General features: G+C 45.5%; 5 protein-coding genes across 7 annotated transcripts; 2 read left to right on the top strand and 3 right to left on the bottom strand.

The window, feature by feature from the left end:
- The first annotated feature begins 892 nt into the window (after positions 1 to 892).
- Positions 893 to 4,892, top strand: LOC122612450 (cilia- and flagella-associated protein 57). The gene is made up of 5 exons (XM_043786076.1): positions 893 to 1,235; positions 1,289 to 1,372; positions 1,438 to 2,363; positions 2,413 to 2,582; positions 2,643 to 4,892. Exons 1-5 carry the CDS (start codon positions 1,036 to 1,038, stop codon positions 4,776 to 4,778), a joined length of 3,516 nt encoding a protein of 1,171 aa, XP_043642011.1. The 5' UTR covers positions 893 to 1,035; the 3' UTR covers positions 4,779 to 4,892.
- Positions 4,799 to 5,778, bottom strand: LOC122612451 (charged multivesicular body protein 6-A). Its single transcript, XM_043786077.1, has 3 exons — positions 5,620 to 5,778; positions 5,444 to 5,553; positions 4,799 to 5,381 (listed from the first exon to the last, which is right to left on the bottom strand). Exons 1-3 carry the CDS (start codon positions 5,692 to 5,694, stop codon positions 4,916 to 4,918), a joined length of 651 nt encoding a protein of 216 aa, XP_043642012.1. The 5' UTR covers positions 5,695 to 5,778; the 3' UTR covers positions 4,799 to 4,915.
- A 424-nt stretch (positions 5,779 to 6,202) lies between these two features.
- On the bottom strand, positions 6,203 to 8,176 carry LOC122613250 (40S ribosomal protein S16). The gene is made up of 5 exons (XM_043787342.1): positions 8,065 to 8,176; positions 7,946 to 7,987; positions 7,587 to 7,718; positions 7,166 to 7,280; positions 6,203 to 6,445 (listed from the first exon to the last, which is right to left on the bottom strand). The coding sequence occupies exons 1-5, from the start codon at positions 8,074 to 8,076 to the stop codon at positions 6,300 to 6,302; spliced, it is 447 nt and encodes a 148-aa protein (XP_043643277.1). The 5' UTR covers positions 8,077 to 8,176; the 3' UTR covers positions 6,203 to 6,299.
- A 394-nt stretch (positions 8,177 to 8,570) lies between these two features.
- LOC122613522 lies at positions 8,571 to 13,869 on the top strand. Of its 3 annotated transcripts, none has more exons than XM_043787733.1 (8): positions 8,571 to 8,977; positions 9,062 to 11,478; positions 11,544 to 11,920; positions 11,982 to 12,260; positions 12,393 to 12,565; positions 12,607 to 12,716; positions 12,876 to 13,033; positions 13,099 to 13,869. In XM_043787733.1, exons 1-8 carry the CDS (start codon positions 8,680 to 8,682, stop codon positions 13,238 to 13,240), a joined length of 3,954 nt encoding a protein of 1,317 aa, XP_043643668.1. In that variant the 5' UTR covers positions 8,571 to 8,679; the 3' UTR covers positions 13,241 to 13,869. The 3 variants fall into 3 exon arrangements, 2 of the variants coding, with proteins under 2 accessions (XP_043643668.1, XP_043643669.1); XM_043787734.1 differs by having other exon boundaries at positions 12,882 to 13,033; positions 13,099 to 13,868; XR_006325693.1 differs by lacking the exon at positions 13,099 to 13,869 and having other exon boundaries at positions 11,982 to 12,716; positions 12,882 to 13,021.
- Positions 13,870 to 13,926: 57 nt separating this feature from the next.
- On the bottom strand, positions 13,927 to 14,957 carry LOC122613523. The gene is made up of 2 exons (XM_043787735.1): positions 14,853 to 14,957; positions 13,927 to 14,399 (listed from the first exon to the last, which is right to left on the bottom strand). Exons 1-2 carry the CDS (start codon positions 14,862 to 14,864, stop codon positions 14,121 to 14,123), a joined length of 291 nt encoding a protein of 96 aa, XP_043643670.1. The 5' UTR covers positions 14,865 to 14,957; the 3' UTR covers positions 13,927 to 14,120.
- Positions 14,958 to 18,293: the final 3,336 nt, after the last annotated feature.

Below are 18,293 nucleotides of genomic sequence, written 5' to 3'. Positions count from 1 at the left end.
ATATAATATTAACCAACTTGGAAAACTTCTGATTTTCCAGACAAAAAGAATCATTTGCTTCTGATATGGCTTATTTATTATTCGTGTAATAATATAATAATAATATAAATCACAAAAGTACCAACAAAGTTCACACCAACGCAGTCGTATTAACAATTATTCCATTAGGCAATACTGCTATTAAATGCTTTATACGCATGGAAATCGTGTTGTCTGCAAGGAAAACCATTAATCAAGACAATTCCCCACCCAATCTATTTCCCCAACTGGGAGTGCTCACACCATTTTCGGCATATCCAACTTGTAGGATTGTGGCCACAAAAGCTTTTCCCCTTTCTCAAGACTTTCCCAGCTGCAGAGAGGCCGAGCAGCTTTTCTTTAACTAACAATTTCTTGCGTTAGGTCGTGTTCGCAGTGCCAAGGAGACGATTGCCGCCAACTATTTGTGGGGATTTATGGGGGAGGGCACAATGTTTGGGGACACAACTGACCGACTGACTTACTGACTAACTGGCTGACTGACTAACTGACTTACAGGCTGATTGACTGGCTGACTGACTAACTGACAGAGTGACAGACAGACCCATATTCAGCGAAAAGCGCATTCACAGAGTTCAAGTGCGATTGTGTGGCTGCTGCTGTTGTTTTTGTTGCCCAGGAAACGAGCGCCAATTTCAGCGGAAATTTCAATGTTGTTTTTATCAAGCGCTTAGCTTTCATCACTGCCCTCCCCCTCCCCTTTCCTTGTCACTCGAGGGTTTAAATTAAAAGCATACTTAGCGGCGCTTAATTACTTATTCATGGACGCTCGCGGCTCCGTTCAGTTTGGAATAGAGCCAGCAGAGCCTGGTGTTGTTAGGCGCTCGCTTTCACTTGCCATGGATGCCATGGAGTTAGCTGTCGCTGGCAGGACTGCCTAACGATTTGCCTCAGGTTGTTTGATCGAATTTTCAGTTCCTCCAAGTTGTCTGTCTGCCAGCTAAAATTGGAATCCCGGTCCGCGTGCGTATATATTTTGTATAAAACTCGGTGAGAATGGATGAAGCCGGCAAGGATGATGCGAAGCGAGCCTCCATGTCCAACAGCACGGTGACGATAAGGCCACGGCTCATCTATGGTCTGCGCTCGGATGTGATTGGCAACATCCACTTCAATCTGACCAAGGAGGTCATCTATCCGGTGGAGGGCGTCCTGGCGTTCCACGACTACGTCCAAAACAAGCAGAGGTTTCTCAGGTACTCCACGTCTTATATTAAGGATTATAAGGATTATCTTTGTAATCCTGCAGGCTGCCGGAGGATACGCGACCCGAGGTGATATCCATAAGTTCCCATCGCAAACTGCTGGCGGTGCTGGAGAGGCACTCAAAAAAGTAAGAGCTTCATTTCAAATGATACATATTTCCTTGATTGATTGGACTCTTTAACTTCCTATTAGTGGACGGTATATATCCATTTATGAGTTGGCCACCCTGAAGAAGAGACGCCACTTGGAGCTGCCGAGCAACCATCGCAATGCGGAGATCCAGCAGATGATCTTCACCAACGACTCCAGATCGGTGGCGCTGATCACCCGCCCGCCGGAGGAGACCCTCATAATGTTGGTGCTGGACAAAACCAGTACGGTGATCGAGGGCAGGGCGACGATACCAGGATCTCATGGTGGCGCCGAGTGCATCGCTGGCAATCCCAACGATTGCAGTTTTCTGGCTGTCGGAGGAGAACGCACCCTGTTGCTGATGAGTAAATCGGAGCGGGGTTTCAGTATCAGCAATAATCTGAAGGTGAAATATCGGGTAACCTCGATGGCCTTCTTATCGCTGGACCTTCTGATGGTGGGCACATCGGATGATCAGTTGATCCTGGTGGAGAACGGCGAGCAGAAGTTGGCTCAAAAGGCAAGCGATGCGGACACCGTGGACTTGATGATCGATCAGGAGGTCTTCGATCGGGACAAGGAGTTGCAGGATCAGCGTTTCTTGCCCACACAGGCGGTCAGTCTTCCTGATAGGAGAGTCCTGTGCATGACCGCCTTTCCCAAGGGATTCGCCTACGTCATCTTCAATCGGGCCTTCGTCTTCGAGCGCGTTTCCAAGTTCAAGTTCGAGAGAAAAACCATTCTGACGGTGCCCACTAATCTGTATGCGGAGCATATGTACCAGATTCAAAATCTGGCCATCGACCACAAACAGGAAACGGTGATAGTGACCGCATCCCATTGCCAGATTTACGTGGGCATTCTCATTGTTCCCGAGACCCTGAAAACCAAGCAGCTGAAGTTCGAACCGCTGGGAGTGCTCATCCACACTGGAGAAATCATCGCCATGTCCGTGTGCGCCTGGAAACCCATCATCATGACTGCCTGTGCGTAGAACTTCCACCTTCTTGATCACATTTTAATATTATCCTGCAGCCAGGGATCAGACCATCCGGATCTGGAACTATGAAACCGCTTTGGTGGAGCTGGTGCGCAAGTTCCAGGTGGATGTCAACATTGTGGAGCTTAGCCTAACCGGCCAGATGGCGGCCATTGGCTTCTCGGATCAGCTGCGTATCACCCAGATCTTCATGGATGATCTAAACGTAAGTTGTTTACTTATACAACTTATTTACTATTATATATTTTACTGTGTATTACCTTAGATTGTCAAGACGTACAACTTTCCGCACTGCAACGCGGTGCGGTATTCCAACTTTGGTCACATGATGGCCGCCGCCTATGACAACAACATAGCCGTCACCTCAGTGTACAAGCTGGATGTGCTGATCAATCTGAAAGGACACAATGGCATTGTGCTATCCGTGGCGTGGTCGAGGACGGACAAGTTCCTGATCTCCGGCGGAGCAGAGGGTGCTATCTATCTGTGGGACATTGAGACGGGCGCCCGCCTGCAGGAGATCGTCCAGAAGGGCACCGAATACGTGACCATATCCTGCAGCACCAACGATCCGATGACGATCTTCGCGGGCACCAGCATCGGAACGATCCGCGAGTTCCAGGACTCCACGCTGGTGAGGGAGATCACCATTCCGTCGCGGACCAAGGGATCTGTATCCGATATTTGTCTGGCCAGATCGGACTTGATTATGTTTGTGGCTGATCATGAGGGCAACCTCTTCAACATGCAACTGCCGTTCCTGGAGGCCGGCGGCGGAACCTTCACCAATTTTCGGTTCTTCGATGGACCGGTCAACAAGCTGCGCTTCTCCTACGATAGCACGCTGTTGTTTGCGATATCCAACAAGGGCACCCTGGCCATTTGGGCCATGGACAACATCGAGGGCAAGGTGCCCTACATGGATCAGGATCTGATGCGCAGCCAGGAGGTCCTCATACCGCGCAGCCAACTCAACGACAAAATCGAACAGATTGCCAACCTGGAGTTGCGTTTGAAACAGCAGGCGGAGGAGTTCCAGTACCAGTTGAGCCAGAACGAGATCTTTGATGGCCAGCAGCTGCAGGAGGTGCACAGGAGCTACTGCTCGGCGCTGGAGGAGCTGAAGGAGTTGAACAACGAGATCGAGGCGAGGCACACGGAGGAGATGAATCACATCACGTTCCAGATCAATTCCATACGGGAGGACCATCGCATTCAGCTGGACACGCTGGCCACTCAGTACTCGGAACGGATGCTGATAGAGTACCAGAAGTTCACCAATCTGCGCGAGAATATGCTGGAGCTGCGCGAGAGCTACGAGGACAAGCTGAAGAACTCCACGGGTACGTTGCAGGATACGGTGGAGGCCCTGGAGAACAACTACAAGCAGCAGCTGAACGAGCGCAAGGAGCTCATCCGCGACCTGATGAAGGAGATGCAGGACAAGAAGGCCGAGTTCATTGAGTACTGCCGCGAGGTGGAGCTGGAGAACGATCGCAACATGGTCTCCACGCAAACGGAGTACGAAAACAAGTTGACCACTGAGCGTAATGAAACCCAAATGTGGCGTGGTAAGGCGGGAGTGTTGCAGAAGAAGTTCGAATCTCAGAGCCGAGAGATTGACAATCTGCTAGAGGAAGTGGAGATCCTTAAGGAGGAGCATCACAAGTCGCAGCGCAACATCCAGAAACAGATGCGCAACATCGAAGATCTACAGAAGGACATTGCCGATCGCGACTACGCCATCAACGGCAAGGAAAAACGCATCCAGGACCTGCTGCACAAGAACCAGGAGCTGGACAAGTACAAGCAGGTGCTGGGCCACAAGATCGCCGAGCTCAAGGCGCAGATAGAGCCGCGCGAATTTCAGATCAACGACAAACGCAAACACATCATCGAAATGGAGGCGGAGCTGGAAGGCCTTAACCAGAACAACGTGCAGCTGGAGCTGCAGTTGAAGGAGATGCGTGATAAGTACCTCAGTAATGTGGCCGAACTTCGGACGGAGCGACATCGGGCGAAGGCGTCCCGGGAGTGTCTGCACGCCATCTGCTCGGACATTTACTATGTGGCCGGGGAGATCAACTCGGCCGAGGGCCTCAAGAAGGCGGTGAAGGAGCTGTTCCGCAAACACGCCTCCGACGACGAGCTCAAGCGATTCGTCACCCTGGACGCAGAGGTCAGGGACGAGTTTATGCGGCAGCGTAAGCAGATCGAGAATGTGCTGGATAGATACAAGTCGGTGGCCGAGGACAAGTCTGTGCAGAAGAAATACGACAAGCTGTTTAAGGAGAACGTGATCCTGATTGAGGAGATCGAGAAGCTGAACGAGACCAACAAAATGCTGCGCAGCAAGGTCAAGGAGGACCTGCGTCGATCAACAAAGACAATCCACAAGTAGACAGGAGGACTGTCTATGTGTTCTGTAGTCAAGCATAATCTATTAAAATATGTATTTCACATTGGACTTATCGAGAAATTTAGTTGAACGACAATATATACATACAAAATGGCATTGGTTTCGTTTTACTTTAGGTTCTATGCCTCCACCAGGACTTTCTTCGGTTTGCTGCTGGTTGCTTTGGTCTTTTCCGGCTCCTCGACTGACTCGCTCTCCGCGGGCACGGGCAGATCTTCGGTGGGCACCTCTGGCAGCTGGACACCCTTCTGTTGCTCTTCCTCCGCCTCCAGGGCATCCAGTTCGGCCAGCACGTCCTCCTCGTCCTGCGTGGTCAGCACATCCGTCAGTATGGCGTCTATTTCCTGTTGCTTTTCGATGCCCTCGCGGGTCTCGTCCATGATTCGCTCCACTTCGTCGATGTCCAGCATTTCGTGCACCTTCTTCAGGGCAGCATTGCCCGCCTTCAGGCCGTCCAGCACCTTCATCTCCACCTGGGCGAACTCAATGTCCGCGGCCAACTTCTCCAGGTTCTCCAGCTGCTTGTCGGCATTGGTCAGCAGACTCTCCTGGTACTTCTTCTTGCGCAGCAGCAGTTTGGCCCGGCTAAAATGAAAGCAATCGGTTTAAATGACCACATACATGGATGCAGTGGGTATGACACATACTCCTTGCGACCCTGCTGTAGGCACTTCCTGGCCAGGAGGCGATCATTCTCCAATTGCGTCTCGATTCGTTTTTGGTACTGCTTGAGCCGATCCCTTTGTTGCTTCAATTGCTGCAGTAGGGAAAATGGTTAATGGTTGGTCCGGACTTCTGGGCGACCCAGTGACCACGAACTTACCAGCACCGCCTTGTCCTGGTCGGTGATCCGACTAGGAGCCGTCTTTTTGCTGGTTTTTCCAAACAAAGCTCCCATGACTAACTACGTGGCAGTGCAGACAATTTAGCTACTTTGTAGCTAGGGAGTGGGAAATTGGGGAAATCTGGAGTCGAAACACTTTACACAACAATAAAAAAGCACGTACAAAAGAATGTATAAACATAAAGTGCTTATATGGAAACAATAATCTTCAATATATAAGCTTTCCACGGAGTCATTTGTTAGATATTATTGGCTTAATTAGCTATACAACTATATTTTGAAAAACAAACGTTGGCTGCATTGCAGAGTGGCCGTTGTCGGAGTTCTGCGAAAAGTGCCGCGTTCATTTAAATACCAATAAATAATACCATACATATACCGCACTTTGATTGCTTTTAGCAGAGACACGAACCTAGCGGAATTTTTAAAACAATTTTTAAATATTACACTTTTAATGAGATAAGTTACTTCCAAATCTTCTGATTTGAAGGAATCCTTGTAACATAAACCACACCCGGCTGGTCGATTAGATACCCACTTATAGAACAAAACCACTCGTTTGTACAGTTAATTATTCCGTTTTATTCGCACTTGCGTGCAAACCATTTTCAAATTGTAAAAAATAGCTCTAATCCAAATTGAAAACCAGACAGAGTAGTTTAACGGTACGACTTCTGGTAGCGAGCACGGGCACCTGGACCGCCGAACTTCTTGGGCTCGCAGCGACGCGGGTCGCCGACCAGCAGGGTTCTGTCGTACTGCACCAGAATGTCCTTGATCTCCTTCTTGGAGGCCTCATCGACGTCTGCAAGAGAGAATGTTCAAAGAATTAGCAATATAGCACAGAACGTAACTAAAAAACAACCTAAACAAAAGTTTGGCTACAAGTGTCGATGAAGCCTCAAATAGCAATGGTCAAATCTGCCAAAACTCTCTTTGATTGCGACATGCACTTAATCTCCCTTGCTCGAGTCTTTTCCAGGAAACGGCTATTGGTTCCAGCAAAAATCTGGGAGAAGGTGCTAGCAATTCTCGTATAAAATAGTATAAATGTGCCTGAAGCATCACCCACTTTGCACAACAACATTGCAACTTGGTTGGTATATGCTCATAAATTCATCTGCCTTTCAATAATGATTCGGAGGAAAAGGGATAACAATTCCAACAAAAATCTGGAAAAAGGGGACTGCGTTTCCTAGTAGTGTTTCTGAAGCATCACCCAATTTGCATAATAATCGCGCAACTTGGTTGGTATATGCTCATAATAAAGTTTAATCTGCCTTTCAATAATGATTCGGAGGAAAAGGGGTAACAATTCCAACAAAAATCTGGAAAAAGGGTCTTAAATTCCTAGTGTTTCTGAAGCATCACCCAATCAACACATCTATCGTGTAGCTTGGTTGGTATATGCTCATAACTTAATCTGCCTTTCAATAATGATTCGAAGGAAAAGGGATAATAATTCCAACAAAAATCTGGAAAAAGGCGTTGTGCTTCTGAGTTCTGAATCCGAGGCTATACTTACATTTCTGGTAGAAGGCAACAAGAGCCTTGGAGATGGCCTGGCGGATGGCGTAGATCTGGGCTACATGACCACCACCGCTGACGCGCACGCGGATGTCCACGCCGGCGAATTTCTCCTGCAAAATACAGATTTATATCCGTGTTAATGGAGGCTCACAAATGGTGCATTCATATTGTTGTTGAGTTCGATCAGAATTAAAAATTCATCTCATTTGGCTTCGAATTCGGGATAAAGGTTATCATCATATTAGAGCTACAAGCCAGGCTTCCGTTTCAAAAGGGGCTGCGGATGCAGGTAACATATTTTAATGTATACATATTTCATTTGCCCTATATTTTTCTGTGTATCAAAACACATTGCTGTACCAGCATTTTGGAAGCGGAAACCTTGGCTTTCTGGGCTGCTCCGGCGGCGTACTCACCTTGCCGAGCAACAGAAGGGGCTCCTGCAGTTTGTATTGCAGGACCTTGGGTTCAATCTGCTCCAGAGGACGACCGTTCACCTTCAGGAGGCCGTTGCCACGCTTGCAGTAAGCGACGGCGGTGGCGGTTTTCTGCAATAATAAAGATCACCGGTTATCACTAAACGATCCTGGCTACAGTCAGCTTTAAATCCAATTTCCAGGCTAAAATCCTCGCGCACACGCACACAAACATAACCTCTGCGATGATGAGGCGGCGACAGCAGCGATTTTTTGCCGCCGCCGTTTGACGCGAGTTTTTCGCCTGCACGTGTCGCACGATTATTTTAGTGGATTTTGTTTGCTTAATTCACACACACCTTGCGTCCGAAGACCTGGACAGCCTGCACGGGTTCTCTGCGCTGCAAAATACAAATATTTGCAACATTTTAGGCATTAGTTAGAGACGAATTCGCTGTTTTTTCACAGGCACAAATACCTTCTGCTGCATTTTGCTCCGCGAGTTGGGTAGGAAAAGAGCGGAAGTCGCGTTGACAGTTAGGGTGACCGCATTTCGGCGTTCGCGCAGCTGTCATTGGGAAAATACCAGAAAGCGACACCTGCCGGACAGTGCTGCAAAACGGGGTGCTATCGGATAAGTCAGTTTAAATGTTGAGTGATATTCTTAGTTTGTTATTTACTTTTATTGTCATAAGTACTGCAAAGAATAAAAACCAAAATGTTAGAAAATTTAAAATTCTATTAACTTGCTGACAAATTTCTATAACTATGTCAGCAAGCGTTTACTTAAACTCCAAAACATATAAATTACTGCCATTAGACAACAAAAAGTAAAGAACTTAAATAATAATCGATCTGTGTGAATTGTATGTAAATTTAATCTCATAATTGGAATATTTTGTGTTCCTTGCGAATACATTTTCCATATCTAAGCTACGAAATACCGAGATTTGGTATTTTCTTAAACAAACGCACTCTATCGATAGATTACCATCTCTATCATAAAGACAATGAAAAAAAGATTAATTTTGGTGCATCAGTGTCAGTAAATATCCAAAAAAGTGCTCAAAGTGCCTAATTCCGCGAGCCAAAAATGGTTGTTTGCACAGCCACAATGCCCCCGGAAACACGGCAAGTACCCGCGATGAAGAAAGAGCACTCGGAACTGCTGGAAAACCCCGCAAACTCTGAACCTGCTGACCCTGGCAATAAAGGAGAGGTAGTCGTCGAGGAGGATCGCGAAGAGGGCGAGATTGTAGATGAATTCGAACTGATAATTTCATCCGAGGATGAGGAGTACAAGTTGCGCGCCAGGATACAGCAGCTGGAGGAGAACAACAAGGATGTGGAGCGCATGGACATGCTATCCGCCAATTTGGCACATCAATACAGTAAGCAACACGTTGGGTTCTACGCATTTAGATAAAGGGGGTTCCCTTTTGGGTTGGTTGAACTTATGCCCATTGTCATTGCAGATTACCCAAAGCCTGTACCGCGCTTGCCGTCGCAGCAACAAAAGTCGCCCGTTTACATCCTGTCGGATGTGTCCAGCCAGTCCGACGATGAGTTCGAGGCCCAGCGAAAGTATCGCAAGCACAAGGTGCGCCGCCTGGAGCTGGGCAAAAGGCACAATCCTACGTTGCCCAGTGACTATAGGCGAAATCCCTTTGTCAGGCGCCACAAGCACACCTCGCCACCTCCTCCGGTCACCACACAGCGCCGGCGGCAAGACTATCACCATCATCAGCCGCCCAATCACCACCAGCGTCGCCACCAGCAACATCACGAGCTTGATGATTCCCTGGACAGCGACGGCGAGCTGGGCGAGTACGACCTAAACGATGACAACGAGGACGACGAGATAGACCTGCACAGGCTTAGACTGAGCCGGAATAAGTTGCGCGTGGCCTTGGCGCGGGAGGAGCGAGAGGAATTTGTAAGTCACTACAAAAACAGTCTGAGGGAGCGACTTCAGTACCGCGTGCCCAAGTCACCTAGCCCAAAGCAGGAGGTGTCGCAAACCGAAGATCCAGCCGAGCTTAAGCTTCGACTTATAGCCCTTAAATCTGCCATACTGAAAAAGCATTTAGCGCGTAAGAAGCGAGACGCAGAGCGGGCTTACTCACCCACTGATATGATCAATCGCGTGCATCCCGCCATTTCCAACGACGACGACATCGATGACTTCATGGAGATCAGTCCAGCAGCATCGCCAGATCGAGTACAAAGTCCGCCGAGATACCCAATAGATTACGCCGTGGACACAAAGCCTGTGGACATGGAACTAGCCGAAACGGACAGCGATGATCAGCAAAAAGAAGTCTGGAATTCGTGGTCAAACAACTGGAACTCCATTGATAACGCAGGCGGCAGTTGGCGTTGCTTCTTGCCCAACAACTTGCCACCCGTTTCGGTGCCCATTGTGATAGACGAAGACGATGAGGTAGATATACATACGGATGATCGGATAAGGAGAGAAAATATGGTTTACGATGACGACGAAGTACCGCCGCCACCGCCGCCCTTTCACATTCCACAAATGCATCTGGAGGACGAGGACGCCCGGGATGCCATGCACCTAGTCGACCAGCATTCCAATCATAGCTATAACTCGGAGTTGCAGACCGTTTCCATGGAAAACTCGCAGACGATTATGAAGACATTTGACCAATCCCAGGCGAATTCGAGTGACGATGAGGCTGGAGCCTTGCGAGCTATTTTGCTATCCAATTTACGGGCAAATAGACCTCCACCACCACCTCCAAGAACCCCACATCCTGCTGATTCTGAACCCAATTCTGCTCCGGATCCGGACCACGTCTCGGAACCTATTGCAGTCCCTGTGCTCTCTCCTGTACCTGTTCCTGTTCTCGATTCAGTGCCTTCTCTTGTACCTGGTCCCGTGGCTCAACTTAAGGACGAATCAACGCAAGACAATGATTCAGATGATCCGGAAGAGCTGCGTTTATTGCTACTTTCCAGCATAGCAAGCAAAAAGCGAACCCATGACCCAAAATCGAAGTCCGGTTTAAGTCCGGAGATACTCAAGAATGCTGTGAAACGCTTCCAGCCCTCGGATTTGCCCATAAAAGATGAACAGTCTCAGGACCAACAGTCAGTTCTAGAAGAGAATAATGAACTGGAAGTAGGAAAGGAAATAATAAATGAAGTTGTGGCTGAGCCGATTGCATTGGAAATTGCGCCCATTAACGTGGAGACTTTGGAGCTGCCACAGCCAGTGGCCAAGCTAAAGATCCAGGCACGGAAGCAAACGTCGCCGTCCACAAAAATCATAAAAATTGTAAAGCCCAACAAAGTGATAAACAAAAAGACAACGACCAAACGGAAATTGCTCGGAAATGAAGGTTCCGGGTTGACCATAAAGCGGCCAACAGCCCTAATGATTAAGGAGCCCAGCGCTCCACTGCGTGGTCAGGAAGTGATCGCATCCAGCACTCGCCTGATCACCACCGTAGATCCAGCCAGCATCAAAGTAAATAAGCTGATCATTAGCTTAGCAGAGGAGTCGGCCGCCAGTGATGATGACCTGGAACTGAGTTCGTGCTTCGCTTATACAAACGCAGACATTGCCAGCCCCTTGAGTTTGGCAATGGGTAGCTTAAGTGGCTCCACCACCAGATCAAATACTCCCATATCCGAGATTGCCGAAACGGCTCCCAATGCCAATAACAATCTCAGACGAACTGTGATCAATGAATACTTTGAGAAGAAGATCGACGATTTTCTAAAGCAAGCTAGATCCAAAGCTCCCACAACTAACTCACCAGAGGCAGCTACAGAAAAGAGTTCTGAGAAACCCCAGGTTGAGGACAAACCTCCAGCAAGTGCTACTTCTTCCAAGACGCAGACGCCGCCAAAGACGACGCCGGTGGTGTGTTTACAAATCATTCGTATAAAAGCATTTTGATATTTAATATAATTTCATTTCTTTCTCAGGCTGTTCGTCATTTGCCAGTGGCATCGCAGAAGGAATACCTCCGTTTGGTCGAGCGCATGCAAATGTTGGAGCAAAAGAAGGTGCGGGCAGTCAAAGCAACTGCTCCTGTGGCCAAAAGTAAAGCACCTACGGTTGACAAGCCATCGTCGCAGAGCAAATCACCGCCAAGCACGGCGAACATTGTAAAGAACCCAGCCAAGGAAGTCCTAGCAAGTACAACGACTTCCACCATGACCAACGCCAAAGCTACCTCAACCGTTCAGAAACCTCAAGTCAAAGCTGCGGATTTAAAATCACCAAAAACAAAAGCTAAGCAAAATCAGATGTCCAAGGAGAGTCGTTTGAAGGCATTTGAGAATTCGTTTGTTAAGATTGGGTAGATATATTATAGTAAAAAGAGCATATAGTTACTATTTTCTGATTATGATTATTTTCAGGGGAAGCATGCTCGTCAATCTGGACAAATCGCTGCAAATGGTGGAAGAAGCCAAGAAGTCAAAGGCAATACGTCTGCGATGCTCACATCGTCTCAAGGAACTTTATGCCGAGATGCAGACCGTGAGGCAGGCGGTAAAACAGGAGGAACTTAAGCTAGCGAGGATTCAGCCCGAGATTCAGGCCAGCCATGAGATCATCATATCACTGAAGCAGAAACGACATAAACTCCATGCGGCGGCTATGGACTTGGGGCGTGGATTAAGGGGCGATGACTACAGGTATTACCATCATCAACCACAACAGCAACCAGAACGGCGTGGGAAATCTGGAACAAAACGATTACAGAAACCAAATCAACGACTAAAGAATGGGAGGAGCTCTATGCTACTAACGATTTGCTATTCTTACAGGTTAATCGACGAGGGAAAGGCTGCCATCACCACCAAATCAACTCTGCTCACAAAGGAGATACGCTTGTATAATTCTATTGTAAACTACGCTGACCTTAAGAAACTGACTGATGCGGAGATTAGTGAACCAAACACTGTGATGCACAAGGAATTCAAAGCGGTCAACAGGAGGAGTCAAGGGAAAATGTTGAGTCGAATTCTCAGGAACCGGAAGCTTTACAGCCTGCTCAACCTTTAACGGATCCTCAGATTAAAAGGCATAGTGAAGCAGAGATAGAGCCTGCGATTGGAAAACAACCTGAAACGGGGACTGACCCTCCAGATGTGCGTGGATTATGATTTGTACAAATTGCTTCAAAATCTATAGCTAAGAACCTCATTCAAGGCGACTTTTCGCAGTTATTCTTCAGTGTATTATCACACTGTTATTTCTAACTTTTTGCCACAAACCCGCATTAACAATACGGTTGAGTTTATTTCCAGGAACAGGCGCAGGAAAAAACTGTAGAAGTAGCCGTAAAATCTAGCGCACCCTACACGGTTAGCATAATGCGGGAACTGCGCGAGGAGAAGTGCGACGAGCATCTTGGGGACAACTATCTAAGTGCCTATCAAACACCCATGTGCAGGAACTACAATAGGTGTGTATTAATAGAGTAAACGGTCGCCTGCCGAATTGTATTTGCTTTGTATTCTCTTTTGTAAGCCACCTCGATGTCCACGCCACAATCTGCCCGTTTGATCTGATGGGTCGCTGTGAGGATGCGGACTGCTCCTACCTGCACTTAGCCCGCCCCGACTCCCAAAATGAGCTAATGCCAAACCCTCTCTCAATATCTTACCAATAACAAACTCACTAAAAACATAAATAACCCAAACAAAAATATGTAAAAGCGTGCTTGAATTCTGGTAAGTTGGACTCTTCACGCGACTTAATATTTAAATGTTGCTTTCAGTCAACGTTAAAAAGAAAGAAACCCACAAATCACATGCCAAGCAGACGAAGAGAAGCATCCGCCGGCGCAGCGAGTGCTAAACCATAAAAACCGAAAAATAGCAATGAAAAAACAATCGTTACTAGGTTGTACCTTGTTTGTTAAATACATTTATATATATCGTATATCGTGTAGTGCAAGTTCCACGTCTCCGTCGCTCGAGGACTAGTTTTCGGGCTAAAGTTTGAACGGATGTGCATCCCTTGTTTCGCTTATAGTTTTTTACCTTATTATTTAAACTATTTTTGAACAATGTCGCCATAAATGAATGCTCGAAGGCAACGATTATATAAGCTTAAATAGTTGATTTCAATGCGCGATGATTATAATTTATAAATGCGTTTGCCAATTACAAACATTTTCATATCGCAGAAAATACCAAATTTATTTTTTTTATTTCGAAATCACTTTTTGATATCCAATTAAAGAAGTTTAATTATTATAAAGTTTTCTAAAAATGCAAAAAATGAATTTACAAAACAAATTCGGCAAAAAACAAAAAAAAAATGAAGAGAAATAAATAAAAGAAGCGTACAAAATGAAATGAGGAGTCTTTCAGTGTGGGAAGGGTAAAGACCGCAAATACGCTAATTTAGCCTTGTTTATTCCTAAATATAATTTAAATAAATACAGTGGGTTTATCACAGCCAATCCATGCAGGAGCGCGAGCCAATTTACACAGTTTACACAGTTTACGCAGTTTCCATCGCCTCCTGGATCCCGCATCCCGGTTCTACTCGTTGCCGAAGTACACGTACTCCTGGCACCAGTCCTTGATGCCATCCTCGTTGCCGCAGCACATGGGATAGACAAACTCCGACTTGGTCACCTTGGCGCACCGCATGCACAGCTCCATCGTATTGGAGTCCTTCTCGCACTGTTGCACCTTCAGCACCGTCTCCACCGACAGATTGCCGTGGTATTCGCTGGGATCCACGTTGACCTCGCCCGCGGAGGGTCGGGCATCGGCACTGAGTACGAGTAGAGTCATCATCAATATGTTGCTGAACATCTGTAATCAGTCCAAAGTTGAACCATTCGTTAATTGAATTTTCGACTGTGACACAATTGAGTGGCGAGGAGCATTAGAGGCGCTTCAATCTGGTTCTGAGCCAGATAAATCAAATGAATTGTGAGCCAGAATAAACGAGTTTGTTGGAGTTTAAACCTTGATCCTCTTGCAATAAAAGGACTATGTCTGCTGGCCAAAGTGGCATAAACATTTTTAATTCATTTGCAAAATCTCGTTCACTTCCTTAGATTAGTTTCGTTTATTGGTTCAATTCACTTAAAGTGTTTTTCATGTGGCACCTGTCCAATAAATCATTCTCAAGTGTAATTGCTTTATTTGCAAAGTACATTTCGATGGCTGATTAGCACTCAGCATTATCTTCGGGAGTTTTACTAGACTTTGGAATCGAGCAATCGAATTCTCAGGGACAGATGTTCCATTTTTGGTGCTTACTTTCTTAGCCATCTCTTTCTCAGTTGCTAAACTAACACTTTTTATCCGCACCACGGCCAATTCGCCAAGTACGCGCCGACGTGATATTTCCTTCGAACGATCTGATCGCAACTGGAAGCCAGCGGAGCTCGGGCATTACTTTTTATACTTGGCCCACGCTGGCTGAACAGATCGTGCTGAGATCGTCCAGCATTCGTGACACATAATCCCTGATAGGCCAGTGGCCAGTATCAGGTAATACTAGCACCTTCTACTATCTCGATCTCGGCGAACGTGCCATTTCGATGGCAAGGAGTTGGCATTTCCCCCAAAACTCACAATCGCACATTCCCCTGGCATCGCAAAATCAGTAGGCGGCCACTTCACGCACGAGTGTGCCATTAGGTTTGAGTCGGTGCGTGAATTTGGCAGCGATTAGGACGCGACACTATCTTCTGTCCAGTGGGATGGGATGATGCATGAATGTATGGGGATTCTGGCGCGTGAATAAATCATTTGTGACCACCATATGGCTGTGTTGTTAAAACACTTTGGTGAAGAAATACTATTTTACGCAGCGTGTTTGCTTCTTAGTAGTTGCGATTGTTTGCATATTACTCATACGCACCGTTGCCATTCTTTTATAATGCAGTTTTTTATTTATATATTTAATATGTTATTTGATTTCCCTAAGCTAATAACCTATTTTAATCAGTTTTATTAATAATATAAGTGCATATGATGGTGAACGCACCTATTCCACCCATTGCATTGTAATCCAGCTGAACGCATTTCATTCCTATGACGATCGAACTAATAGATGCATGTGTGACCGCATAGTGCACATAAATGTTGCGTATACACAGTCAATTAGTGAAACATCATGTTGCTGATAAGCGGATTTCATGGGCGCCCAACTGATTAAAGCTGATCACTGTGATCCCAATCGCGCAATGCAATTATATTTCATTTGCTGTGCAATGTCTGGGACAGTGTTTACTTCCGGCAATAAAGCGGGTTCTCTGGAAGCAAAATCTTGGAGGTGGTTTCATCACACTTCTTCATACGCATTGCCGGATGACCTCACCCACTATCTACAGAGCCCTTTTTTCAGCACTACATACATATGTATAATTAAGTGCATTCATTCACTATGCGCAAAACTAATAAGCGATTCGTCGCCAACAGAAATTGCATTTCGAATTCTCGGAACTGACAGCGGTTATTCCCCGAAATATGTAAAGGCGTACACTTTTAATTGCTTTATTTTTCCACATTGTAGGTGCGAGCATTTTGCTGCCGAAGGTCGTGGATGGTAAAAAAGTATTCATTGGTTGAAAGGGGGGCTTTTAATTAGAGCTAGTGTTTTCTTAAAAACAAATAAATAATAACTTACGTGTGTAATGCGGAATGCAGAGGGGTTTTCGGAAAGGCCCGTCTAGTAGTTCAGTAAATGGCACCCTTAAGGCAACCCTGATCCCAGCCGATAACCCTTGATTGAGTGTAAGCGAAATCAATTTCCTCAATTAATCCGCACTGTAATCCATTCACAACTAAACAAGTAATGTAGGTAAACTAGTGAAGGGGAATTTTGGAACGAGCAAGTTGTATTTGGATTACATGATGCGTAGGAAAAGGGGAAATTCAGAAACTATGTATCTGGATGTAGAAAATGATTAACCTTAGTGCGGGGAAAAGTTGCTCGGCTGGATGGCGATTAACCGATTGATGGGTCCATCTTGATTTGTATATATTTGAAGACCTAGTTTGAAGTACATATACCGAGCAAACAAACAATGCAGCGCTGATTAGGCTAATCACATCATCGCAATCGTAATAGTTTCAACTACTTGAATTGCACCATATATTTTTGTAGCAAATTAAACCTTTGTTTAATGCAAATTGCTGGTGTGTTGAACTGCTATTTGAATATCCAGGGCAATGTCATTGAATGCGCCAATATATAGGAGCGATCATAAACAATGATTCCTGGGCTCGACAATGAACCTTGTAGCGAAAGATTAACGCAATCAGACGAAATTCCTGTTGATTTCTTTCGCTTGGTTTTGAGTTTTGAGTTAATTAGTCCAATCCAACAATCGAGTGGACAGGGAAACGATCCCTCCATCTACAAGTACATACATAGTATTTCGCCAGACAAATGATTTCGGTAATCTGATCGACACGGATCTGGGTACTTAAAGCGTGACAATTACTGGGCGAATTTTTGAAGAAATCATGGCAATTATTTGACTACTGGTGAATGGTTATTGATCGGAGGCCCTGTTGCCAAGTGGATCTCGCATGCACACGGAAATTGACACTTCTGTATTTATATATTTATAGTGCGAGGGTGAAATGCAGATTGGCGATTGCCGATCGCCAGCTATAAATACGATTCAGAATGTTTACAATACGGTGGCCGAGACTGCTGGCTGCTTATCAGAGGGAGGTCACCCACCGCCATTGTTTGTTTGTCTCCGGCTCGGTCCTAGATGACTAATGTCATCAGCCGAATTGCTTGGCCCCCACCTTGGCCCGACCCCATAAATAATGCCCAACTTTCCACCCACACTGTCTGCGAATGACTTCGGCATGTCCAAAGTCCATTGCCGTAATCTCGATTGCGTTTTACGATCCATGTGGCATGCGGCTGAAGTGTGTCGTCGATCGCAGGATATAAATCGGGTGATTAAACATTGATTATCGGTCACGAACGAGACGGTCAAGTGTATGGCTTCACCTTCGATTTTCCCTGCAATATCTTTCGATTTCACATTGGCACGAAACTAGTAGATTCGCACAAACAATTGTTGGCAAGTCATCTTACAAGGGATCTAAAAGATATCCCATCATATACCAATTTAGATTTCAGTAAATTATAACTTCACATTCTATACATGTGCAATTATATCTATATAACATATTTTTCAAACTAATCGTCATTGTACATATGTTTTAATTTTAGTTCGATTTTTTTTTACTTCTTTTCAAATTATGGCTGTTTGTATTAATTTTATATATATTTTCCTTTTTTCGTTGGGTTTTATTTTATTTCTACATTTTCTGTACCTTACAGACGTCCATTTTACATTGTATTTTACACAAAAGCTTGGCAGCCCGAAATATCTGTTTGCTGGTTCTAGAATACAATAAATGGCTTTTAAGCTTTCGTGTCAAGTCGAGGTAAATTGCCAAGTATAAAATAATTTAAGAATTTGCATGTATTAAAACAAATATTTATAAAGTGTTAAAAAAAAAAATTAAATATAAAAAATTAAAGGAATAAGTTTCAACATTAATAAAGATTATAAATTCCTTAAAAGCCTGCATTCCTTTCATTTAGAGTTTATATAAGTTTTTATTTCAGCACATATTTTGCATTCTAAAGTGTTAAACAATATTTTATTTGTACGCCAAACATGTGACACATTTGGTGCATATTTAAGCTGCACAGACATA

This window comes from Drosophila teissieri, chromosome 2R (genome assembly GCF_016746235.2).
Source record: "Drosophila teissieri strain GT53w chromosome 2R, Prin_Dtei_1.1, whole genome shotgun sequence".
Lineage (NCBI taxonomy): Eukaryota > Metazoa > Arthropoda > Insecta > Diptera > Drosophilidae > Drosophila > Drosophila teissieri.
Note: the sequence above shows the minus strand (reverse complement) of the source record. Positions and strands in the feature narration are given on the sequence as shown.